General features: G+C 45.7%; 2 protein-coding genes across 8 annotated transcripts in view; one reads left to right on the plus strand and one right to left on the minus strand.

The window, feature by feature from the left end:
* On the plus strand, positions 1 to 26,462 carry LOC105275230 (serine-rich adhesin for platelets). Of its 4 annotated transcripts, none has more exons than XM_026973957.1 (16): positions 1 to 164; positions 4,065 to 4,805; positions 5,147 to 5,736; positions 8,625 to 8,712; positions 8,780 to 9,126; positions 9,209 to 9,427; positions 11,234 to 11,273; positions 16,377 to 16,510; positions 19,098 to 19,146; positions 22,202 to 22,339; positions 22,436 to 22,588; positions 22,649 to 22,827; positions 22,903 to 23,106; positions 23,195 to 23,341; positions 23,419 to 23,512; positions 23,600 to 26,462. In XM_026973957.1, exons 1-16 carry the CDS (start codon positions 143 to 145, stop codon positions 23,908 to 23,910), a joined length of 3,456 nt encoding a protein of 1,151 aa, XP_026829758.1. In that variant the 5' UTR covers positions 1 to 142; the 3' UTR covers positions 23,911 to 26,462. The 4 variants fall into 4 exon arrangements, with proteins under 4 accessions (XP_026829758.1, XP_026829761.1, XP_026829759.1 ...); XM_026973958.1 differs by lacking the exon at positions 1 to 164 and adding an exon at positions 594 to 733; XM_026973959.1 differs by lacking the exon at positions 1 to 164 and adding an exon at positions 1,050 to 1,177.
* Positions 25,614 to 26,555, minus strand: part of LOC105275229 (WD repeat-containing protein 74) — a 3,355-nt gene continuing 2,413 nt past the window's right edge. For 2 of the 4 annotated variants that reach the window (XM_011331930.3, XM_011331929.3), the window contains exons 10-11: positions 26,451 to 26,472; positions 25,614 to 26,339 (exon numbers count right to left, since the gene is read on the minus strand). In XM_011331930.3, coding sequence (XP_011330232.1) covers positions 26,324 to 26,339; positions 26,451 to 26,472 — 38 coding nt within the window. In that variant the 3' untranslated portion in view covers positions 25,614 to 26,323. The remainder of the gene's footprint in view (positions 26,340 to 26,450; positions 26,473 to 26,555) is intronic. The other 2 variants (XR_893205.3, XM_011331931.3) reach the window with 2 other exon arrangements.

Consider the following 26,555-nt stretch of genomic DNA (forward strand, 5'->3'; position numbering starts at 1 on the left):
CCTTGCTAGAAAAGTGGGACAGTACGATTCAATGGCGGGTTGAGCGAGTGATTTCTATTTTCAAGTAGCACGATCGAACGAGCGAGAGAAAGGCTCCGTTACTTAGCGAGATGAAATGAGAAGAATCGCGACAACTTGATCAATGGCTCGTCCGTACGTACGCGGTACGGTAAATGGAAAATATGCCAAGTAGATGAAAGTAAGGGCAAGAGCGAGCTACGGTGGCGCCGTACGCGCGAACGCGCGTATCGCGTGTCTCTCGACAGTGGCGGCACAGTGATGGCCGGAGGGCGACTGATCGGCGCCTTCTCGGTTGATCCGTTTCCCGTTACCTGTACAGGCCCGATGTCTCGCGCGTGCTCTAGCCGGGTCTGATCTGGCCTCTCCCTTCTGGGGTCGTGGCCGTCGTCGTACGCGTATTCGCCGGCGGTGCTTACGAAGCGCGTAGCCACAGCTCGTCGTAGTCGGTTTAGCCAGCGCGGCGACAATCAGCTGGTCGTTCGTCGCGAGACGTCAGTCGATGTTAACCGGTGCTCCGGGAAGGATGCGCGCCGTACGTTGCCGGCCGCGGAGCGGCCTTTGAGAGCGCGGTTACAGCCTTAACAATATCCATAATAAATCCTTTCTCGTGTGGGTGTCGTGATTGGTGCGTGCCAGCGAGGATCGATCGTCACGAGAGGAAGCACTCGCCTCCGCCATCGGAAAGAAAGAGGATTCTCCCATCTTTCGCGAGGTCAGAGGTTATGGTGTTTCGAGAGTCGTAATTAAAGTTTCAGTGTATCACGATTTCTTATACGTAATAACGTCGCCGGTGATTGCTTGGCAGTTGCGATCACTATCGGATCGCGCGATATCTTTTCGTTTTAGTAGCAACGGGCTGAAAATTGTTGACAGCCGCCGCGGTCGATCAGACCAGATGCGACTCGGAGAGTTATCGCTCGACTGCCCGTACCTAACCTCCGCGCGCGTGGATGCGAAAGTACGAATATGAGAGAATCGATCGACCGGGAAGCTATTTCGAGAAAACTGCTAGACCATTTACGGATTTACGGTGATTCGCACAGTTTCGATAACGCGCAAACCGTCTAACTCACCGTCGTCTTTTGTCGTCGATGTATCAGGAGGAGGCAAGTTCGGTTAAAAGGCAAGCTGCCGAGACGATTGGTCGGCGATCAAGGTAACCTAACCATTTTCATTGACGAAACGTTGCAACGTTTGTTCGTCGGGCACGCGCGCGCTATCGATTACTTGTCTTAATTATCTTGACACGTGGTCGCCTGCTTTATTTTTATCATTCGGCACGGATGCTCTTCCCGTGTTATTTCGATCTCGGTGCGAGAACGTTCTAGCGTCTCGCTGGTTTGCTGATCGCGATTACCGGACGCGTCGTCAGCGAGTATTTAGCAAATATTTACGATGCGTGCCACGTGCATTCTCCGATTACTCGTCTCCCGTAGTTTATTCCCGATTGCTGTCATGTACGCGACAAGCTGATGTGGATCAATCGCGAGATCGCTACCGGTGGTCTATTTTATTGAAAACACATGGTGAAAACGCCGCATCGATGCGTAATTGCTGCCGCGATTATATACAATGGTGTGGTAACGCAAACCGCGACATCGTCGCTCGCTTGTCTTGTACAGAACGACTACATCGACATGGAATCGTTCCGGAATCCAGACGTTCATTTGTACGACGTTTGTACGGCGATAAATGGCGAGGTCAAAGACTAATTAGTCGTGATTGTTAGACAGGCGAGAAAAGAGAGGCCAAATGTTCGTTTCCACAATTTACATATCGGTTGATTACGTATGAGAGAGAGAGAGAGAGAGAGAGAGAGAGAGAGGTAAAACAATTACTTTACCCTTTCAACTTGACGCTGTTTATGCATCAACTCAGAAGCGACAAGGTTCTTTCATCCTCGTGATAAAGAAAATTAACAAATGTAAGAAACAAGAAAGTTGACGATTTGACGTCAAGTAACGAGATTGTTCGTGAAGGAAACCATCGAGACTGACAATGCGGCGACTGGGATTTACCCAACAAATCCCGCTTCGTTCTCGATAACGTTTCGTTTGTGCAAACTTTTGGCAACGTATCGCAAATCTCCATTCTATTGTTGCACGATTTAAGTGCGATCGATCTCTTCAAGCCTTCAATGGGAATACAATGTTTCCATTCTTTTTCTCCGTATGCCGCGTTTACGTGTGCGTCTTGTTTCGGGTCCTTTACCAAAGAAAGCTGCCAAAAATAAAATTATATGCGCACCTGTACGAGTGACTCGTCCAAAATTCTCGGTATAACTGTCAGCTTGGCTGATTTGCAAACGATGCAAATTAGTCAGATTATAAGCGCGTCTCAGTATGGATCGAGACGTATACGTGTATTATAATCTATAATTTCTGCTCGGAGCCACGGAACAATCGCGTTCGTCCGCGGTATTAACGACATATCGTTAATGACATTAACGTTCGCGAGAATCTCGCAACCTTAGTCAATTCGCACGGTATTCCCTGATTCGTTACGGTCGCTTTATCCACTTGGACGGTAATTGATATCGAGCACGTGCTTACCAGTGATCGTCACGCGCTCGAGCCAAGATGAATCGCCTCGTCGTCATCGCAGTCAGCCACTTGGATGACCGCGCGATTTACGCGAAAATGGCCAACGTAATAACGCGCATCGAACTAAAACACACGATGATAAAGTGATAAAATTCCGAGGGAGATTGATAATTTTTTATGAGAGTCGCGATACCTCCTCGAATTAGGATCGAATTAGGATCGAATTAGGATCGAATTAGGATCGAATTAGGATCGAATTAGGATAACCCTGGCAGCGGATTATTCGCGGTGTACAATACACGGTAATCTTATCGCGAAAACTGACCGCGTGGTTACGATGAGATCTTTTTACGTCATTTATTGGCTGATGAAACAAAACGCCGTAAAAAAGGACTTTCTCACGTTTATTACTCGCTTTTACTACGCTCTCAAAGAGAGAGTGCATGTGTCATATACGTGTACATGTCGCGTAATCGTGACGCAAGATGACAGAACGGTACAATTGGAATAAGTCTGCGATTGTGCATTCAAGGGTACGACGATGGTGGGCGTCGCAGCCTTGAATCAGCTGTTTGTTTTCAATGTCGACAAGTATTAATACACGGCGCGTCCTATACGTACAAGAGACGCGTACTCGCGCGAGTTACGTGCGTGAACGCGCTTCGTCGTCGAGCGCTTTTCAGGTGCGTTGCCTCGCTCGAACGAACGTTTGTGAAACTCTCTCACGGACAATCACGCGTGACTTCGCATCCGGAAACACCTGTTGATCGAGTCCTCGAGGAGAATTGAAATAATTTCGCCAAATACCGAAGATATCTGCGTGTATTGCTTATCGAAATATCTTAGAACGTCAAACGTTGCGTTTCACGTCGCGGACGACGTCCACTATTTTTTGCGCATTGTGTACGTGAGATTGGCACATTGCCGCGTGGTACACGGCTTAACGTCGTCTCCGCTGATGAATTTTCTTGCCAAATTCTCGAGATAAGACAAAGATGTGCATCTAGGTGCACGTAGGAAATTGATCAGTGATAAGCTGTCTTTTCAAGTTTGCTCACTCGCGCGAGGCTAGAATCATGTCGCGTGTCCGGCGTTAAACTGATCATTCGGATCGGTCCACGAGCCGAATAGCGTTTTACGTCACGCGTTAGCAAGTACCGAGCGGCGGAGGTTGGCCAAAGATCTGCTAAAGTTTCATCATCGCCTCGCGATTTTGCGTACGATACGACTGGTTTGCGTGACTCATGCACGCGCCGGCCACCCTTGCAAATTGAATCGCACGTTTCGTGAATGTTTCCCAACGAATTTTCCCCGCCGCGTGCGCTATCCCTCGGAGTATCTGCCGAGTATCGAGAGGAGATTGCAGATAACGGGTCGCGTAACGCGAATCGCGGATGTTGCAAACGGGAATAGGCGTTGACGCATTGCGGCGAGTACGCGTCGACGCGCATAGCTAACTAGCGTGTTGCTCTAAAAACAATAATTTACCCTCTCTTTCAGTTACCTCGATGGAGAACTCTGGTAACGATAAGCAAAACGAGTCGGATGATTGCGACGTGAGCGAGAGGAAACGGGAGAACGCCGATCGAAACATGAAAACGGAGGCCAAGGAAACGGGCACGGACCCTTTGATAAATATGAATGAGAAAAACGAGATGAAAACACTGAAGAAAACGCTGTCGACCAACGAGGACGATGACGACGACGATGACGAGGAGGACGAGGAGGACGACGATGACGATGAGGACGAGAGAAGCAAAGAGTCCGCCGATGAGGAGGAACGCAAGGAAACGAAAACCGAAAGTGAGAAGAAGGAGCAGGGATCGTCCACCAGCGACAATACATCGACCAGTACTTCCGACGACGAATCCGAGACTAGCTCGGATGACAAGACCGAACCGGCCAAGTCGAAAACCGCCGCGACCGAGACGGCGCAAGCGGAAACGACAAAGGAGGATTCGAAGGAGAGCGCGACCAAGAACGAAGACACCACGGACGACAGCGACATCGAGGATGATCTGGTCTCGGCGATCAATTACAATACCATCACTTCGCTGGCGGCGCTCAAGGATATGTTGCAGTCCTCCGGGGAGGACTCGGACGGCGTTGACAGTTTCTTTCATCATTATTTTCTGTCGCACGTGAATCGACTACCGTCGCGAAATCAGACGCACAGTCCGTATCCCTGGGGCAGAAGATTGTCCGAGTGTCGAGAGGAGGACGAGTACGAAACTGAGGAAGGTGAGATTCCAGCGATTACGAGCAAAGCGTACGAGATACATAAGCTATTACGCTCGTCCAATGAGAGCTAAGATTAGCTCGCGTGCTAACGTTTGGCAACGCGCGATGCGAAAAGTCACTCCACTTGGGTAACGTAAGCGTATTTATAACGCGCTGCTTCTCTCTTTCTTAAAGGTACGCGGGCGCGATCGTCTTCCTTGTTTTCTCACACACACGTAATTATATAATCGCGGATCGCAATCACCTGCCTTTGCGACGCTTCGTGTCCTTGAGACTTTGCCTCGCTCGGATAGTGAAAGCTTTCTCGCGGCACCTAGATTTATGGTAGCGTAACTTTTCAGGCAAAAACACCGATGGCCCAAATACCGAAGCGAAAAAAGACGACGCGACAAAGACGCAGAGCGAGAAGGCCGACAGCGTCTCCTCCAAGACGTCGAAGGCGTCGAGCCCGTCATCCTCGGAGAACTCGAGTTCGGAAAAGATTGACGAAAAGTCTCTGCCGACGTCCAGTGTCTCGGAAGCTAAGCCACCTTCACCGTCGTTGTTGACGACGACAACGTCAGCGACGTCAACGGTAGCGAGCGAGCGGATCTCGGTCGCGACTACGACCGCGACGTCAACGTCCAAGTCTGGTAGATTTACCACGTCGACGGTGACATCGCCTACCTCGACGACGAAGCCTCCCCTTCGGAGAAGACACACCACTGGTCCGGGCATGACGTTTCCCGCTACGGATCCCCCTTCGTATTCTACCAGCATGACCTTCTCGAGAACCAGCCCGTTACCCAGCCCGCATCTCGACAAGAGGTTCTTCGACAGCAGCTTGATCGAGATGAAGAGCCAGGCGAGCAGCACCAGCACCCTCGATTACGACTCCACGGAGGAGGTGTGGGTGCGTCGAATGGATTTCCTACAGGAGAGGAAACGGCGGGTGAGTGTCTAAATTCCGTTATTCGCGACAGCGGAAGGAGAAGATTTTATTACAAGTATAAGCGATGCTCACACTCGCATGCGATCTTTTAAACAGCAGGCTCGAACGAGATGTCTCGACGAGTTTGTCGATCTCTTTTCTCGCTTTCTCCTAATCTCCTGACGTACGCGTTATCCCAGTCGACGTCCTATTTGAGCTCTCGCTATAATTGCATCAATTAACCAATTGCCGCGAGGCGAAGCAGTCTCACAAATTTGTTTACCGCGATCTCTCGGCGACTCTCGATCGACGCGACGACGTATCGTAGAGTAATCTCGTATTTATATCTGCAAATCGCTCGTTGTTCTCTTCCCAGTTGCGCTGCGATCAATCAGCTCACGAGCAGCGGTACGTAACGAAACGAAATTGGATTCGTCATCGTATTTCCACGGCATTTCTCTCTCTCCCTCTCTCAATGTCCTCTGCAATGGTAATCGTTATCGTACAAACGGATGAAAAAATGCGTCGCGTTTCGCAGCAATAACGTTTCCCATTCGAGAAACGTGAAAGGAACGGTCTAGTTTAAATGTCGCTTTAAACTGTCCCGATGTTTATTCGCTGAAACGCTTTTCGTCTTTTCGCAAAAAGTCTCTTTGCAAACTCGTCGCGAACGCTACCGACGCGATAAGATTGCTCTCGCATAGATATTCAGCGTGCGCGCGCTCAAACAGCGCTTCCGTAAACAACGAGGCTAATGTCCGATCCGCTGGGCATACTTTGAAAAGCGGGGTCTTTTCCTTTCTCCTCATCTTCCAAGCGGAGAGCGGATCGAGCTGACCCAACACTGAGTTTTTGCACGCGCGTCGTACGCTCGGAAAATTGGAAAATTGCTGTCTAAAAAAACGTGGAAAAATGAAAAGATATAAGAATTTACCGTTGGACGCGAATGAGTTTGTACAGTCGTCGTAACGCCGGGCACAACATTCGCGAAGCGTGTCCCAGAATCGATCTTTGCGAGTGGTATAACGTGGTGGTGGGAGGGACATCTTTACGGCCGGCGCGGCGTTTCAATCGCGTTAAAGAGTTCGGAGTAACCCGTCGTTTGTACGCTCGTGCGCTCGGGATTGATTTAGCTGTAAGAATTTAGCCACGGCTTCGAATCTATCGTTGCATCGTCGTAAAGTCGTTGTTGTTCGGTTTTGCAATTGGCATCGGTGTCTTTGCATTTCGAGTAAGAAACGGTAAAAAGAACCGGATGATACGTCTCGTAGTCCGTGTGCCCCAGATTTCAATGTGCCGTTAGCGTCTGGCGAAAAGGGTGAAGCGAAGTGGTACAAGGCTTCCTTTAAGCTCTATCGATTCGTTTGAGAGAGGAATTACTATACCGTGCGAGAAGCTCGCACATATTTTGACTGCTACCTCGCGTGCGTCATCGTACGCGTATAACGACGGCAAACCTTTCCTTAAACGCCAAAGTTCATAAACGGCACGCTTTGTATAATGGACGTGTAACATTCGTATCGTACCGATAAGGATAAGCATAAACGAGGCGCGATATTCACTTTTGTACTAGGAAGAAATTTCAATTTCTTACTAGTGATAATTCAGAGACGTATTGGCATATCTCCAGGCCTTGAAACCTTTTTAAGCCTTTGTGGTGCAACTATTAGGATTATATATTAAGGACAAGACTAACGATCAGATTTTTACGACTAGCAAGCTAGTTGTATCGTGATAAAATATTTGATAAAAATGGATTGGCACGCAGCTGCACGGAATTATCTTGATAGCCGGAGATAACGGCGTTATGACAATTGTCCAGGAAATATCGCTATCGATATGGCACCGTCAGTAATCGGACAGACACGAGTGCGCTTCGAGATACCTCGTATCCACGTTGGATCACTTTTATTATTAGTTTTCGGATACATCCGGTCCGTTTACGCGAAAGTCGTTCCGATAACGTACCGCGCGAAGGTAGTGTACTTGTTATCGAGGGACGCTTCAGCGTTTCAGCCTCGAAATCTCAATGGAAATATCGTGATCGTGAATATTTTACGTTGTTTTCGCGTTGAATTCGCGAAGAAAAAAATGTCGGTATCTCTCGGGAGAGTACGAAAGTACTCCCTAGTGCCGTATTTGGATCGCTGCCCGGAGTATCACGGGACTTACAAGGTATTAAATATTCTTTCTTTAGCGATTTACGTTTTGCCCCACGACTAGATTTGCGACTGCAGATACCAATGCAGAAGGCGAAAGACGGATGGGGATGGATGAGAACCTCTCGAACGTCGCCGTGCTGTCGCATCCTGCTTCGATCTCGTCTCCCGCGTTTTGTGCTACACGGGAATTGGCATAAATGCGCGTAACGAACAACTACGGGATATCTCGTCACGTAGCGCGAGCTGTTATTTTTACATGCATGTTACATTAGGCTAAAATAGCATAACGGAAATAGACTCGAGTTGGACACGTTAGAAATTGCGGACAAAGTGGAATGATCCCGTTGGATATTTCCCAGAGATAAGTCTTTCTTCTCGGAACAATTGCAAAGATATACTTAATATTACGTAACTTGTGAACGGTCAGGTAGCGTTTTTCTCCATGTTTGGATTGAGGTTGAACCTCCCCCAACTCGCAACTAGAGTTATTGCGTTTTACGCGTGTGAGAAGCTTGCGTAGATATAATCGCTATCAACTATCGTTTCATTTTAAACGGTGTTTTATCTAATCATCTTGTCGCGTGTTAAGTTCACGGCTTACGATAGCTTGCAGGATTCGCAGATTCTCTTAACAAATACCCAGTACGTATACGTACGATCAAAGATTCAATCCCGACAATCAATTCGATCGTTTTAAAATCCAAGAGCAAAAATGTTATCGTCGTTTTTTTTCTTTTCTTTTTTCAGGAACTAGGCTCACAACCACTTCCGACGATTGTGACCGAGGACGCAGATAATTCCAGCCATGTCTCTCAAGGTCATAGGCCACGGGCGGGTGAGTTTTAGCGGGTGAAATTAAGCGCCATTAAAGAAAGAGGGTAATAGAATAAGGGAGCTTACAGATACGTGGGGTTCACACTCAAAGACCATCAGGAAGTCGTCCTATGGCAGCGCGCCTAGTTCTGGAAAATCGACGCCTCTTCCGCAGCCGACCGAAGCAGCGTCGAGCTCATCCAGTTCCGGCAAGGATGGTCGGAAGACGTCCGGCACTCGATCCGGTTCCACCAGTCGCAGTAATAGCCGCAGCAACAGCGTCGAACGTAGAAGAAGCGGTGGTGGTGTTGCGGATGAGTTGACGGCCAGTCCTACGCGAAAGCCAGCGCTCTTTGACGCTTTCAGACCTAGAAGCAAGTCGGACGCCGGCAAGAGAAAACCCAGTATTATAGCTAATATGAAAAGTGCCGTTCAGGTAAAAGAGCCTATTCTAGTTTAGAGAATTACAGAATTCGAAAAATCTCTTGATGCGTATCTCTTTTCCTGCCGCTGTTTAGCATTCGTTGCACAGAGGATCACACGGAAGCTCGTCGGTGGATGTACATACGGAGAAGGAACATCATCGGGACGGTCAGAAGGAACAAAGAGAGAGCAAGGAGCAAGGTGGACGACCTAGAGCTGGATCCGAGAGCAGCAGGAATCCCGTGAGCAAAGTCATGGATCTCATCAGGCACAGAAGCCACAGTGCCTTGAGCGCGGAGGACAAACGGAAAGCGGTAAGAGATCTCTTACCGTCTTACGTCCATCGCCGCGACCTTGCGTTTTGCGCATCGCACTCGCGGTGATGGAATTTGCATTGCTAGAGGTAGATGTCTCTAGCGTGAGAGACTCGAGCGTAGGTAAAAGCATTTTCTTCCTCTTTTTTTCTTAATCTCTTTCGATTGTCGCTTCGAAATTCTTGATGAACGAAATTATCCTCCGTCAAAAATGCAGGACAGAGAATATCAAAGAATAAATCGTGTCGTCAAACGAGACGAGAGAGAGACGGTATGAAGCACGGGTAATTGCGATTGAATAGATTATATTCTTTAATTGAATTAAAGACATTTCGATGACGATCGACACGTTGAGATGCAGTACGGTTTGAATACAGCCTTGAGACAATCTTTTATGAATATGAATGAATGAGAAAGAGAGGAGGTCCTTTTGTGCGCATCGCAAGGTGACTCGGCGCCTATGCGGTACCCGGTACGGTTCGGCGGTTAGGCTCGCAATATTTGCGCCGAGAGAACAGGTGCCTCGCGAATGTTTACAAAAGAACGCGTCGAGCTACCGTTAGTGGGAGGTAACACGTGTGTCCATACGTGTATGGATTGAGCAGAGAGAGAGGGCAAAACGACACGTTTGCCATTCAGTGACTCGCCGTACTTGCAACGCCAAACGTGTAAAAAAAAACTTCCGTCCTATCTTTACGAGTGTCGATCAAGATAACAGCGACGCGAGCAACGAATCGTTTTTTCCTTTCTTCCGGGGAAAAGTTCTACGAAAAGTTTCAACCAATCAACCCGGAGTCGCGTGATCCGCGTTTGAATTCGTAAGCGTTCAAAATTATCCAATCGGCACCTTTTTGAATAACGATACATATAAAAATGACATAAATGATCAAAAAAAAACCAAAAACTTGACGATACGGTATTTTGTCGTTACGATGATCTAGATGAGTCTTCGATCTTCCGATTGTAAGCTACAGTTGCTCTCGTAAAACGCTAAATGCCACGTCGGGTTACCGAGAATGCGATATTTGCAACGGACAAATTTCGAGCTGTGCTTTTGAAATGGTGATAATAGCACCAGTGGGCAAACTTCATGCGTGCAGGAATGATTAAAGAACGCGAGACAAGCCTGGCAGAATGTGCGTTGCACCTGTAGCATATGGGCCACGGCGCGTATTAGTAATCGTCTTCTTTATCGCGTAGACGCGACACGGTACGACGTTGCGTCACGATCGTGAAATTTGCGTGAATAATTCTTGCGTGAATTATCTGACGCATTTTCGAACGCGGTGAGTGGAAGGAAGCGGGTCCACGACTGGTCGATTCCTCAATTCCGGTGCTCGACAAGAGCCACGGAGAACCGCGTATTTGCAATTAGGGAATTACGCGCGTCGCGGCGAGTCGAGTCCATCGAGCGGCATAAAGTGACTCCGTGTCGCTTGGTCGTAGCTCTTTGACCGTTGGGTTATGCGCGATCGACCGATAAGGACGATAAACGCAAGATCCCGTGATGTCTTCGTATTTTCGATGGATAAAAAGCGGCAAGAAGGACGATCGTTTCGGCGCAAAACCGAGAAGCCGCTCCTTGGACACCAAGAGTCTCGAGGCGTCTGGCATTCGACTGATTTTGCAAAACGTATATAAATCAAATCAATTCTCTCTTTCTCCGTAATGCCGTGCAACTTTTGCAACTGTTCGCGAATTGATGATGATGGAAATTTTATGCAATAGATTCTCGCAATCGCGTCACGGTGGTAAACATAAAATTTCAAACGACTCCACCCGTTTCTCTTTCCGTTTCTGTTTCAGAGAGCGGCCGTGCAGCATCAGACACAGATAGCGTCGCAGAGTAAGTCCCTGCAATTAAACTGCATTAAAGTCTGTTTAATCTCGTCGGTTATCACGTAGACGCGCGCGTCTACGTGATAACCGACAAATTTGGCTCGAATTTCTATTTTGAGCGGAAAAGGACATCTTAATGAATCTCGACACAAAGAAATCCTCGAGTATCTTCTTCCTGCGAGAGCGTCATTTGTGCTGCCACCTTTGTGACGCGGACGCGTATTGACGATTGCGTTATTGATTTATGAGATTTTATTCGCGGTCGATCGCGGTGTCACGCGAGTATCGCCGAATGCGTACGTACCGACCGAGCACCACCTCGCCTTCCGGCGTTCTTGGCAAGATGGCGGAATCGACGCGAACGTGCATCGCAGTGCGGCGCGACGCCGAGCGGTACGCCAGACCAGTCGCGACGGTACGCGTTCTCGTTCGCGTCTACGGCGATCGATGCCCGCGAGACTCGAAATTGCTCGACGTGACGAACGAAGCATTGCTTTGTCGAGAAAGCGACGTTTTCGTGAATCGCGGCTTTTTTTCGCCGTGTCATTGCGCGCGTACCCGAGCAACGTGCGGAACGAGAGACTCTCGTCCGTGAACATCGTCGTTGCGTGTTCCCCGCGGCAGCGAGCAGGAGGAAGAAGAAAAAGAAGAAGAAGAAGAATACGCGTGGATCGTGTACGGTGGACGGCACAGTGTATTTTCGATGAATCGTACAGCGCGATGGTATCGGCTTCTCGTTAATGCGACGTACGAGTACGTGCATCTGATACGCGCATTTTGGAAATCGTCGTAACCTCGAGAGAAGGTTATAAGTGAGTGAGAGAGTGAATTTATTACGCGAGCGTTGTCCGGCCGAGAGACGCGTCTGTAAAAAAACTGATAAGATTCGCATCGTGTCGCGCATCGTATTCCACGTTATCTCCCCGCTCGAGAGCGAGAGTAAACTACGCGCGCGCGCGCTCACGAGAATCGAAACGAGAGAATCTTTCCGGTATCTTGTCGGTATTTGACCATTTCTTTTTTCTCCTTTATCGTGCCGTTGCGTGCCAGAGAAAAGGAATCGTTATCATCAGTTGTATCAGGAATCGAGTGACAACCGGCGGCGTTTTACCTTTGTAAGACTTTTCTCGTCGCTACTTGCTCGTAACTACGCCGTTTCCGACGAGAGCGTCATTGCATCTCCGTCCTTTTCAGTCATGTGCGCGCGGCGTGATAATTAGCCGTCGAGAAGAAGAAGACGAGACGAACTGTTGAAGGAAAAGAGAGTAACGTCGAGTCGAGCAGAAACATGAACGAGTCTTTGCAATTTTTTGGCAAACTTTCCTCTCGAATGAACAAATACGGTTTCGCACTCGCGATACGTATGTAGGTCGCCAGAGAGAAAAATGTCATCTCTTTTACGTATTAAGGAGCATAGCACCGATATGCGTGCTCGATACAGGAGGGTCTTCAAGATTCGCACATTGGTAGTTCCTTATTCGGAACCGGAAACGCTTTAAGCGTATCGTGCACGCACAACATGTCGCGACAAATTTTCAAAAGTCTCGTGCTCGCTCGCACTTTTGTCTCTTTGGTTCTTTCGCGGCTCACATTTCCATCGCAATCGCGCGTATGACACGTTCGATAAGAGTGCAGTTTTGATAACATTTGCGGTCGTGGCGAGTCAAACGATAGGTTTTAAACTCGGCAAGTAAATACCACGACGTAACGTGGGTGTAGCGTAAATTTAACCCGCTGCTTCGAAGCGGGTGACAGCGGAATTAAATTTGGAAACGGCTCTCGGTAAATAACGAATTCTACGTCTCTTATGTAACACGCGTAATTAGAGTAAACAGAGTGCGAAAAGCAAAAATCAGTTGCGCGATTGTATTCGTAGCGCGTTGTCACTCGACACACGTGACTTTTTTCGTCACTTGGTATCGTATCGCACTCGAAATAATAGTGGCAAATTACGCGCTTATCGACGCAAGTCGAACAAACGTTTGCGTAGTAGATTGTGGACAAATACCAAAAGCACGTATCTACTCCACGAGATACATATTCTTTATCGCGTTATACGTGTAGTCTAAATCGAATTACCGGGGTCACGAGATATCCGTGGATACGTGATCCTTAATCCGTAACTCGAGGTCTTCGCGAGGAAGCGCGCACGTCGACGCTGTCGTTGCGATCATCGCCACGCGTTTGATCAGAATTTTTATACGTTTCCCTCACCGTTTCCATCACCGTTTCCATCACCGTTTCCATCACCGTTTCATCGTGATGCGTCTCTTTTTGTTTTTTTTCCTTTTCAAATCCGTTCATTAACAGTCTCTTTCTCTCTCAACGCTCGCCTCTCGACAACTGGCCTTCGATCGATACGACCTACTTCCTCACCCTCGACCCCGAAATTTAGCGGTGACCCGATTGCAGCATTATTGAAATACTGTTTAAGGAAGCGATATTGGAAGCGATATTTCAACTACTTCTATTATAATCTAGTCTAATCGCGAGTGCTTCTCTTGCTCTTCCCCTTTCCCTTGGTTGTTTAATAATTGACGGCACTGACTGCTTCCGCTAATCACGCAATCAGTCTCGTGTCGTGAACGTTTCCTTCTTTTAATCAAACGTTTTCTTTTCCTGTTTTTTCTTTTTTTTCCGAGTAACTTTCGTAAAGCCCTCACGTCGTCACGAGGATGCGCAATCGTCTCACAGTAGGTTTCGATCCAATTGATGTAATAACGATACGTTTAGGTAGAGCATATTAAATTACGTTGCATACGGAGAAAAAGTGTTATTCTTTTAACGATTACAGAAGAAAAAAGTATCGTGAGATGAAGAAAAAGCACATCGTGCAACAACAACGAAACGTTTCTCGTCATTTATTTTGCTTCAGTTGCTGAAATAAATGTATTCCGAATTTGAAAGTTGTACGCTCCAAGGTTCGCACGATGTGCGAAACAGGAAACGCTCATAAGCGAACGTGTGCGATGCGCGAGAGCAATTAACGACTGCTATCGTTCGTGTCTCTCGGCCGAAGAATAACCGGCCGGTTGTTCCGAAATTATTTGACGTAACTCTTCGCAGATTCGACGTCCGGCAAGCGTTCGATGAGCGGCTACCTTCGCGACGCGACGTTACGGAGTTATTGTTCTCGTCTCGCGTGAGATGCACGGAATGAGCCACCTTTTGTCTCACCATCATGACTCCGACAATGGCGGTGATACCAGCACGAGTTCCATCTCGTCGGACACCCGGAATCAGGACACGCGATTCCTGCAGGAGCTGTTGAAGCACGACAACAAACTGTACTTCCACGAGCGACACGTCTCCCGTGGCTCGGTCAGTTCCGCGTACTCGTCCTACGGTTCCAACTCGTCCAATCATCAGTCTCTCTATCACACGATCCACGGTAACGGCCATCCTTTTCATCATCATCATCACCATCGGACGGCGAGCAGCGATAAAGCGTCATCTACCTCTCCCAGTCCGACCAACGAACACGAGAAGCAGCATCATCATCACAGCATACAAGAGATGATACGACATTTCGGTAGGCGGTTGGGACACATTAGGCGACAGAGCGAGAGCCACGAGACTCCGAAGAAACGGGAGGAAGACTTTAGGAATCGTAGTCAGAGCCTCGACGGAAGCGCTAGGCATCCCGTAAATCCTCGGGATGCCGATTGCGAGACCACGTACAGGATTTATGAGAGCATACTCAGGCAAGGTAACGCGAGCGAACGCAAACACCTCTACGTGACATGCTACTACGCACCGTTTTTCAACGGCGCCAACGGCACGTGTCGCCTCTTTCGATACGTAATGATAATACGTGATGTAACAATAAAGAACGATAACTTGTTTTGTAGGCAGCGAGAGAGTCACTCGTGTCCGGACTGCCGACATTGCGAAGCGATGTCACATCGCTCTACTATACTAACGAGACGAGATTATCCATTTCGTATGAAGCATCCTCGAATAATCGGCGATCTTTGTTAGCAGACGAACGTTATTTTCATTTTCCCAGTGCATTTTGTTGCACGATGTGTTTTCGTCGTAATGAGCATGCGGAAATTTCTTTCGCGTGTCGTTAAATTGATCATCCGAGTGACGCGAAATAGTGAATATGGCGATGATACAAAAGAATATGTAACAAATCGAATCACGGCATGCACGAGATCAATGTGTGTGTATTTTTTATTTGACACGAATACGTGATGAAATGTGACGGAGCCAAGCCAAATTTAATGTGGTTAAATTTACGTAAATCGTTCACTGTGTAACGATTTAAGTAATTTGCAAACGTCTGGTCAATATCTATCTCACTCTTGACGACGACGACGACAACGAACGAACGAATAAACGTATCGTGAAACAGACACCGCCGATAAAGCGGGATATCGCTGGAACGTCTCGCGCTGAGGAAGCGGATTTAATCGTAGAAACGTGCGCAAACGGCCTTCATCGAGAGAAAAACAAAATTCCAAGACCCCGATCACGGACCACGGCTCCGCTTTCAATCTCATTTCTATTTTACGTGAAATAATGACCGAAAATGTATCATCGGAAATAGTCTTTGATGATATCGGCGTCTCAATGGAACGCCTGTTAGAAGCGAACGATAAATGTTTATATAACGTATAGTTTTTATAGAGCTTTTATACTACTCCACGGGATAAGCACATGTTTCAATTACATAAATGACACATAATTTTTAAATCTTGAAAGAGATAGTACAATGCTAAAGATGAATTATACAGACGAGTACAAGTAATTCCAAGGGTAAAGAATGAGACGTGATCTCGCTCGCGTTTCTTCCTAGTGAGAATGTAAATAACGTAGTTTTGCACGTAGTTTTGCACGTAGTTTTACGTAACCGACGATGAGAAATTCTTCAATGTTTTGACTAATGGAACTGGACTAGGAACCTAGGACAATTGAACGGTTAATTGCAACGGTCGACGATAATAGAGTACATGTGACATAATCGGTCAGAGTCGATCAACGTTGTTTAAACATGATAAACACATGCGAAATGAACAATCAGTCTGGTGTTTCAGGGAAAGATATAAGGATAAGCTTTTCTCGTCGTGAAATATCATGTGCCAAATACGTCGATTGGTTTCAGGTGCGCTCAGAAGAGGTTCACTGGATCCTACGGCTCGAAGATTGTCCCTCGGAGCTCCTGCGATTCCTCACCGAGCGTCCGACGCTTGCCTAGATCCGGTTCACGCTGCCATATTGTTCAGAGATGCACGGGGAGTAAGTATTTTCCCTGGTCTTTATTTCGCTCTCGTCTTTCGAAACTCTCATTGTCATAAATTTCCAAATTAATTCAAAGTGTTCCCAATGATTTGATCCATTATGAAGAATGGTAAAAAAGCTCTCTTGGATTATTATTACCACGCATGGGTAAATGGCAAGCGATAATCTTTCTTACCATCGTTTCGTGAATCTGCTTATCGACAGTCGCACTTTAGTATCTCAAAGATGTATGTATCATCATGCACGACAGATACTACTCGGGCGGGCAATTTTGTGTCTTTTCTCTGTCTCTCTTGATTTAATTTGCCTCGTTGCACATTGAAATGCGTCTTATCGCGCGCGCGTGATGACGCTCGATTCAATGACTCGACGGATAAAGAACATCCGTGCGTGAATGTCACGATCACGAGAGACCGACGCCTAGTTCCATCACTGGAAAACTCGTTGAGAGCAATGCGTTATCACTGTCAGAATCGATCGTCCCAGATGGAGGATGCGTTTGCCGTCGAACGCGCCGATAACCGATGCGCCGTAAATTTCACACGCAACGTGTCGCAAGCTCACCGACGGACCGTACGCCGAGCGCCATCCTGGACGGTGATCCAGTCGAGCACGAGCGACCGAGCTGGTGCTGATCGCGAGGGAACCTCTCGCGTCGCGTTCCTTTCGGGCAGATCTGGCGGGGCGATCTCGTCTCGTCTCGAGTAACAGCGATGTAACTGCTTATGGATCATCTTTGCGCTTGCATCGATTTGCGCGACTTTTTATCCGGCAAAATTCTCATGATGATGAGAATGATGATAGTGCGGTGCAAGTTGCATTTGGAGAAAAGATGTTGCGCGATCCTCCTAGTGCTCGGTCGTTCCCGAGTCAAGTTTGCCATCTCGTCCGAGTAAATGTAAATGAGCTCTCTCGGAAATTTCACTTACCAACATTTCTATCGATGTTTCGCATAGTTTTACGCGCGTGCTTCTGAAGCACGTTAGAAATACCATGCTACACCATTATCACCAAAGTCTCGCAATCATTTTCAGAATAGTAATTGAATCCCTTGGCGTAAAAGGCCAACACTTGTTGCCACAACGATGCTGCACGTGTCTGAATGGATTAAAAGGCATCGGGCTTCGAATCGAGTTTGCGATCGAGCACGTAAACGTAAACGAGACGACGACAACGATAGCGGGATAAGTAAGGGATAACGTTGAGCTTCTTCGAGATTCTCAATTTCGTTTCGTCTCGTTGGCGACTTGTTCGTCGTTGGGAAAGTGGGAGAAACGGGTTCTCCGTGTCGTATGCGGACGCGGAATATTGCACGTTTCATATCGCGTCATAGTTGCGATATCTCGTCCATCGAATACTAATGTCCCAGCTGTTTGTAAACACAATCGCTATCCACCTTTATATTTAGATACTGTTGCCCGTTACTCGATCAACGAGCCCGCGCTTGGATAAAACTGCTACGCCCGTGCATCGTACAACTACGTCGCGTAGTTATTCCCAGAGTCCATGAAACAACTCGAGTTTCCTCACGTTTGGCTTCTACTTTGCCTCTGAATTTATAACTTGAAATAATGACGATCAATCGGTTTGCACAACGCGACATCATCTTAGCGAGCTTCGTACGAATCGCTGTCTCGGTGGTTCTCGGTTTCTTGATCGGTCGCCGTGGGCGTTTTCAAGCGTACGCGACACAGGCCGCGTCGCCTTCCACAGCTCGGACTCGGACTCTGCTTTCGAGCATTTTCGCCAATTTTTTTCCATTCGCTTTCGCGACGTCAAACGTCATTCCTCGGATGATTTGGATTGATTTGACTCGTAACGCGCCCACGCGTCTTTTTTGCAAAAATTCCTGACAGAAACGCCCATTGTGCACTTGATCGCACGGATCAGATATTTCCTACGTTCGTGGTATGTTCGATTGGTCGATTCGATGAACCATTGACAGGCTGTGACCAGCGCGAAAGAGAATATTCCGAAGAACGCGCTCGCGTTCCATTCCGCGAGTGTGAAAAGCGTCGCTCGTTACGACGACGTGGGCATCACGAGGTGGCAAAATCTAGAATCGCAGACTCCCGCCACCATTAACTCGATTGTTGCAAAACATTCGTTGAGTGCAATTTCTTTAGGATCCTTAAAATAGCCTCGCGTCCTCAGCTTTAATCGATACTCGAGATGTTATTTCGACGTCAAACGAGCGAACCAACCGGAAGTATCACTAAGAACTCGGATGTGGTGCAAGCTGCAAATTCCGGAGTCCTGGCGAATTGGTATACGAAGATCAAGAGACGACACACCTTCAGTCCGAGATCCCTATTGAAACGGGCTTTGGTATATTGTTTTTCCATGCAATTTCTAATTTGCGTATCTTTTGTAAAGGTTGCTATGAAACCGTCTGTGGTGCGTCTCTCGTGACGATTTCCTGAAATACGTTTTCTCGATTTTGCCCTTCACGTTAATTCAGAAAAAACTAAGTTATTGATTTAGAGAGCAAATCTTTTTTTAGCCCTTTCGATTTTTCTTTTCTTCGTAAAAAGATTGTTAACACATTTCGAAAGGAACGTCAATTTCTTCTTCTATTTTGCAGTTGCCAGTGGTGGATCCCTTTTTAGAGAAAGTGTCCCTCTCCGACCTTGGTAAGTTTTGTTATACCACGCCAATTATATTGTTATTTTCTCGATCTTTGTCAAACTTATTTGCTTCGTTCAAACTCGGAAGGTTGAATGTTTATTATGATTCAACATGTATTGAGATTGCAACGTAGCGTGTGCGTGTGCGTGTGCGTGTTAAACGTTTCCTCCTCATCGGAAGAATATATAACTTTTCAGGATACATATCACGTTTTTCTTGCTTGGCGTAATACGGATTAAACAGTGCTTTTTTTTATTTACGTATCAACGGATTCTAGGGCGGAATTACAGCATAATTCGGATCTCCCACGTGTTGCCCGAGTCTGTATGGCTTTCCCTTGAAATCCTGGTACTGCGTCTTCCAACTAGGTATCCTGGTGGATGTATAATGTACATAGAAGCGATCGATGAGTTCCCGGGAGGCCAGCTGGCGTTAACCCGCGAGAGGGTGGGACTCGGAGCGATACAGCTTTGTGCGCTCGCGTTCTACGTCGCACTTGCACGCTCCTTATCTAGGTCTAGGTCATGGTAGACACCGCTATGTCCAATAACTTATTACGTAGCATAGTATTTACGTCAACCAGTTTCCACGGGGATTTGTTTGACGATGAGATTCATTGTCGCCGCCTATTTTCATTCGCGTATTTTGGCACGTTTATTTTAGTTTATGTAGGTTTTGAAATTAAGGTAATGAAAAAAAGATGTGCAATCCGAAAGAACAACATAATATTTATTATTATTACTTAGACCACTAAGAAGTTGGACGTGGACATGGATCGTGGACGAGCCCCCTCGATTGGTACAGGTCCAATTTGTTTAACTCGGTTAACGAGTAACGTACATCGTGTCGAAAGCTTCAAGGAAGCGATGTAGAACTCTACGCGCGCGCGCACATTTTCCTTTTCCTTTTGGCAAGACGGGCCAGTTCGGTTATTCTTGGCAAGATGCTCGAGGTCGAGAAAGCCGAAACTATCAAGAGAGAAAGAGATGGATAAAGATGTTAACGATGGACCGAGACTGACTAGACAGTTGTTGCGTTCACCAGCGACGAAGCTGACGATTCCCGAGAGAACTTTGATCCAACGTTGCAGAAAGGTGATGAAAAAGGGATTTTCGTGACAAAGGAACAGAGTTGCGAAAAGATGACAAACTGAAAGGGACCCGTTTCGATCTGTACTGGTGACTCTCGAAATGTATAATAAATTCGAGGTCTTTATGGAGAAGACACATTGTAGCGATCACGAATTGCACCAAGTAATTTATTAATCGTCATACGATTATCGACGCGGAGGGTTCGACGATGTTAAACGATGCTGACCTTGCACTACTACTCAAATTCCGAAAGCGTTCGTGCCGCTTTAAGACAGGTCGCGGCTGCATGGTGGAGTCAGGACGACGATCCCGTGTATTCGAAGGATCTCATCAAGGAATTTGAGGTGGAGAATCCTCCCCTTGAGGACGAACTTGCTTGGATCCTCTCCAAAGGTACCGCCGCGATATACACGTATCAGATTGCGCGACTATTGCCAAAAATACATCAAGAGCTTGAGGAGCTTATTTCCCAGACGAGAGTTACAATTGCAATACGTTTTCCTTCCAACGAATTGTTTCGACAATGACGGTACGTTGTTTCTGGCTAAGTAACCATCTTGTCACGTCCATAATGCGACATATTTTGACCGGACGGTTAATGCATTTCCCGCAGCACGACTGCGTTTCTTCTGACGTCTCTCTACGTCTCTCTACGTTTGCATCTATGTGTATCAACGTACACGCAAACCAATGTACTTTTAATTCGTTCCGCTCACTGCAGCTCTATTCGTGAGAGCTATTCGTGAGAGTTATTCGTGACTCCGCCGCGTTCTTCGCTTCCAGCCAGTCGCGTTGTAACCGCGTCCCACGGCCTTTCCAACTTGGCCGAAGCATATCGAGACTCTAGCAGTTCGAGAACATCGTTGAATCTTGTGCAAGTGTAAAAGCATATTGTGTAAAAGTTTACTTACTGTCTTTCGCTTGTTATCTTTCCTTCCTTGACGCATCTTCTTTCGTTCGCGTTAAGGGGAACAGAAAGAAAGCAACTTTCTAATTTAACGCAGAGTGATGGAAATTTGCTCGAGATCGACAAGTGGGTTATATAAAGATGCTTCAAGTTTCAAAGAAAAATCGATCAGTATCAAAGTGACCAGATTATCTTTCCTCGGTCTCGCAATCAGTGTTGTTCTTCTTTAAGTATATGGATGTGGAATATATAGTAAGTATATATACGTGGAAGAACAATTACATGTGCGGTTAACGATAATTATCGTTTGTTGTGCATTCCATTTAGTACCATGTTTCATAGAATAATACAATTCCGAGAAAATTGCAACTACGTTCTTCTTCACCGTTGTCTTTTATGTCGTCACATATTTAATGGGAGATGATTATTCTACAGCTTGTTCCGTATTCTTTCTGTATGATATAATTTATCGGCATCATTCATTATTGTCCACTTCATTCGTCCATTTACCATCGCAATTTTTTCTGTATTTTAGAGTACTTGGCACGAAATCAGTAATATTTTCTCACTATTAATCATCCACTGGAAGTATAATGAAGCTTTCGAGACGCTTAATCGCGAGTTATTGATCGTTCAATCGAGTTTTATTGTCACGTATAATGTCGTTAACCCGTGGCAACTTTAATTATTGGGTCATCGAGATCCATGTTATCACCATGTGAAAGGGAGATGCGTATCACTGTATTTATTATGCAACATTGACGTTTTTTATCTTTACACCGATTCATCATTATAGGCGAATTTGCTATTTTATATTATAAAATAAGAATTTTCTAAACGGTACGATAGAAACCGCAACTCGTTCAGAAATAGTGAAAAAGTTATATTGTGTGATTCGAGTAATGTAAACTCGATCGATTCCACGCGCCGAGAAAAGTCTGTTGTATAAATGTTGAACGCGCACACGCACGACCAGACATTGCGAGAATTTCGAGCGTCTTGTTAAAATGTTACGTCGAAATCAGAAGGCACTTTTCTACTGTGAACTGTTTGGACTTTCAGAGGAGGATGAATCGCAGATCTTTGTTAAATTCTTCAAGTTTCACAAATGCTACGACCTAATACCGACCAGCGCCAAGCTAGTCGTCTTCGATACACATCTCCTCGTTAAAAAGGCCTTTTTTGCTCTCGTCTATAATGGTGAGCGAATTCAAGTTTGTCCGATTACCAGAGAGATGTGTTTTCTATCCAAGAGACAATGGTTAAAATAACGCTGGAATGTTTTGTTTTTTTCAGGAGTGAGAGCCGCACCGTTATGGGACAGTTCCCGACAACAGTTTATCGGTATGTTGACCATAACGGATTTCATAAAGATATTACAGATGTATTACACCAGCCCGTCGGTAACGATGGATGAGTTGGAAGAGCACGAGTTGGATACGTGGAGAAGTAAGTTGTTTTGCGCCTCACGGTGTTTAAGAAGCGTTGAACAAACGTGAACTTTTTCAGAGGTCTTGAAGGATCAAGTTCATCCCCTCGTGAGCATCGGACCGGATGCGTCCCTGTACGAGGCCATCAAGACCTTGATACAAAACAGAATCCACCGATTGCCTGTGATAGATCCCGATACCGGAAACGTCCTTTACATCTTGACACATAAACGAATACTTAGGTTCCTTTTTCTATATGTGAGTTGAACGCGTTTCTCTCGAGGACTCGCTGCCTTGGCAGGCATTATTATACGTTTTACATTTGGATTGCAGATTCACGAGTTACCAAAACCATCGTTTACCAATAAAACGTTGAGAGAGTTGAGGATAGGTACTTTTGAGAACATAGAAACAGCTACCGAAGAGACTAGCATAATTTTAGCACTAAAGAAATTCGTCGAAAGGAGAGTCTCGGCACTACCGATCGTCGACATCGAGGGAAAGTTAGTGAACATTTATTCAAAGTTTGATGTTATTGTAAGTCACATTTTTTTTTATCACTCGTAAGAAATTATCACGCGTCTCGAATTATAACGGCCAACACGAAAGGTGTGACTTTTTTCAGAACTTGGCCGCGGAGAAGACGTACAACAATTTGGATGTTTCGCTGCGCGAGGCAAACGAGCATCGTAATGAATGGTTCGAAGGTGTGCAGAGCTGCAAGTTAGACGAGACGCTGTTCACTATAATGGAAAGGATCGTCAGAGCGGAGGTAGGAGAGTTTCTTTTTCGTCTATTGTGCGTCCATCGAAGAGGGGTAACGATTAATTTTCGTCTTGTGTACCTTAGGTCCATAGACTAGTAGTGATCGACGATGAGGATAAAGTGATCGGTATAATATCCCTCTCTGATCTGCTCTTCTACCTCGTTCTTAGGCCTTGTGGTGAGTCGAACACGGAAGACGTAAATTGGAACTTGAACTAAGGATTCTTTAGCGAGCGACCTACAATAATCTCCTTGTTGATTCTAGGTGAGGATGGCAGTAGCAATAAAGGTAGTTGTATATCGTTGCGAGCACAGGATTCTCTCCCGTCGAAGGCTCCGAGTTCCGCACAATCGGAAACGTCGCTCGCTGACGGAGAAACCGAGCAAGATGCCGCCGCGGAGCCGAATCGCGATCAATCGGAAGAAGCGCCCGCGACGCCTAGTCCACCGTCGAGCCCGGTCGCGTCAGACCTCTCGGAACGAACCTCTCAATCGACATTAGTGAATCAAACTCAGGAAGCGACGTGGCGGGACGTGATAAACATCTGTGTCTCGGGTGTATCGGGTGGAGAGTGAGGCACGTGTTTACCGTGTATTCACCGCACGTGTCTCGGACTGAATCGGGATCGGCGCTGCGTTTTGCTCGCAGCGACCCACGAATAATATTACGTATTTGTACATCTTTTGTTGTTATCGCTCGAGCACGAGCACGATGTTGATGACGCGATCCACGAACGAAGGGTGAAGACATGCCCGTTTCAGAAATTTTAGCAACAGAGTGGCGCATTAATGGGAAAATTTGTTGAACGTGACACGTGTTGTAACAAATACGATGCTCTGTATAGTGTATAAAGTTGTTTAAGCTTAATTTTTTATGGTACAAATGCTACACTTGCTAGACGTTCGTGCTTTCCGCCAGGGACGATAGCTGCGCCGTTATTTGCTCGGAATATTCTTTAAAGATTCTTTGCGCCCCTCTATAATCGAGCGCTAAAAGTAGATTTTGTTTCATTTACCTTCTCCGAAGCTGTAGATATTTGTTTCGATCGGTCAGTTTTAATTAGGATACGTCAAGGTTAGAGAAGAAGCAATTGTTGGAGAATACACAAGTGCGACCTGTCCTCGCGTGAGGTCTTGTGGGTTTCTTTCTACAATCGTGATATATCGCCAAATTAAAATGTCTCTTCGACCAATGTCCTACGTATTTACGTCTGTCGGAACCACATTTGTGCGACTCTTCCTTGACTCGATCGATTGCCGTTGGAAATGTAGTGAGTGTTAGAGATACCCAATCCAATTAATTACTGGACCTTGCATAATAAATGGATCATTTTAAATACACCTCTATGCTTGTGAATAAGCGTGATACTTTTACGTTTCGGATATTATTATTTCCGCGAGATTGTGTGTAAGTCGATATAATCGGTTACAAAGCTAAACGCAAGCAGCTTGAGTCTTGAAAAATTCCGTCTCTTTTATTCCGTTTTGATCTTTTTCATTATTTTTCATGTGTCATTGTCAACGCACGAAGTCGAAAGGTAGATTGCTCTGCAAAAAACAAAGCAGAAGAAACATTTTTGCAATCTCTTTTTTACTCTTATAATATTAAAATCATGTAATCGTAATCACACACACGGTACTACGAAACGGAAGAAAAGAGCAGGCAGAGAACTCCAGTATTGACAGGATGCGGATGGAAGCGTAACGATACGTGGACAAGATTATTTCAGTTGTATATTCTCTGAAAGTGCATAAAAATTTAATCTACCAAAATGGTTTTGCCTACATCATAATCTGATTGATATCACCGACTGTTATATATATCTTTCCTTGAGTGTTTATTTTGAGAGAAAAAGAAGAGTATTGTATAGTTAAGTAGCACGAAATTATCATGTGATATTTATAAATATATCTATTATATAAATAATATTTTAAAATACACCGAAAAGATTAAAATATATTAAAATACTCGAACTTTAATGTGATATTTGACTAAATTCATACATTGTATAATGATTGCTGACGATACGACTGATTATTCAAGGTGTTGGGATAAGCTTCTTGACTTGTATCGAACAATTTTAATTAGGCGAGTATCGACGCCTCGTTGAAAGAATAAGAATACATTTTTTGGGCGATTTAATTGAATTAATCCGTATTCGATGTATACGGAATTAAACGAGGGCAACAGACAAAAGGGTTTGTATTATTTAGTAAATTCAGCTGTAACTATATTAGAATTCGTGTCATATCGTGAGGAGAGTTTTAATCCACACGTTGCGAGGAAGAGGATTTTATTGATTATAAGTTTTACATTACGATTTTTTTTGAGCATAGAAAGCTCCAAGATGGATCACGTGCATTTTTGTGGAGATGCTGCCGATGAGTGTCATTGAGCGAAACATTCTTTCAAAACAATTGTTGATTCTATATAGTTGAGTTAGCCACCTAACCACCCAGAGTAATTTTGTTTGGAAATCACGTAAATAATCTCTTTGTTGAAGAAAATGGAATATGTCCTGAAAACAAGCGAAACTTTCACTCTTGTTACTTTCTCACGTAGGAATGCAGGTGATGGTAGTTAAACTCGATTTTGAAGGGGATAGTGCCTGTAAATGTAGCAAGTGTATTTCTCAACACGTTGGAATGCGCGCATAAATATTCTGTTTGAGATCTAGACGCAGTCGGGATATGACAAAGCTAAAACATTAGCGTTAATCGATTAACGGGAGATGTAGTAGAGAAGATGTGTGCAGAAATTTTTTTGTACAGCTGAAGAATACCATTTAATGTGCTGTAGTCGCGAGCATCGTTTCTTCTTTAGTACAAAATACGCCGCAACCTTGCGAATTGTTGCCACGTTCTCACTCCTTCTACTTGATAAAGTTATTAAGGATTACGCTGTAGCCTGTGCAGCATATACCGCGTACTTGGCTTCGACACGACTTGTTACTTGTTGAGAGCACGTAGAAATTGTCGAAGGAAATGTTTAGCTTCTCTTCAGTCTACGTAACATTAGAGAGACGATTAAATTCGGTGCGCGCTGCATCTAAGAACCAAAACAATACAAGCTATCGATGCGCGCTATTAATGATAAATAAACTGTATGATACTACCTTCGTTCCTTATTAAGTCTTTCTTTATTTTCCCATCCCAGCACAAAAGGTGCAAAATTGCAAGATTTAAAGTTAATTAACATTGATCGTATCAAGGAGATATGA

The sequence above is a fragment of the Ooceraea biroi genome, chromosome 11 (assembly GCF_003672135.1).
Source record: "Ooceraea biroi isolate clonal line C1 chromosome 11, Obir_v5.4, whole genome shotgun sequence".
Lineage (NCBI taxonomy): Eukaryota > Metazoa > Arthropoda > Insecta > Hymenoptera > Formicidae > Ooceraea > Ooceraea biroi.

Coding starts and splice junctions, on each gene's coding strand:
- LOC105275230 (XM_026973957.1), top strand. CDS start 143: ATGGCTCGTCCGTACGTACGCG. Junction 5,737..8,624: donor TACAGGAGAGGAAACGGCGG/GTGAGTGTCTAA, acceptor TTCTTTTTTCAG/GAACTAGGCTCACAACCACT. Junction 23,107..23,194: donor ATTCAAAGTTTGATGTTATT/GTAAGTCACATT, acceptor GACTTTTTTCAG/AACTTGGCCGCGGAGAAGAC.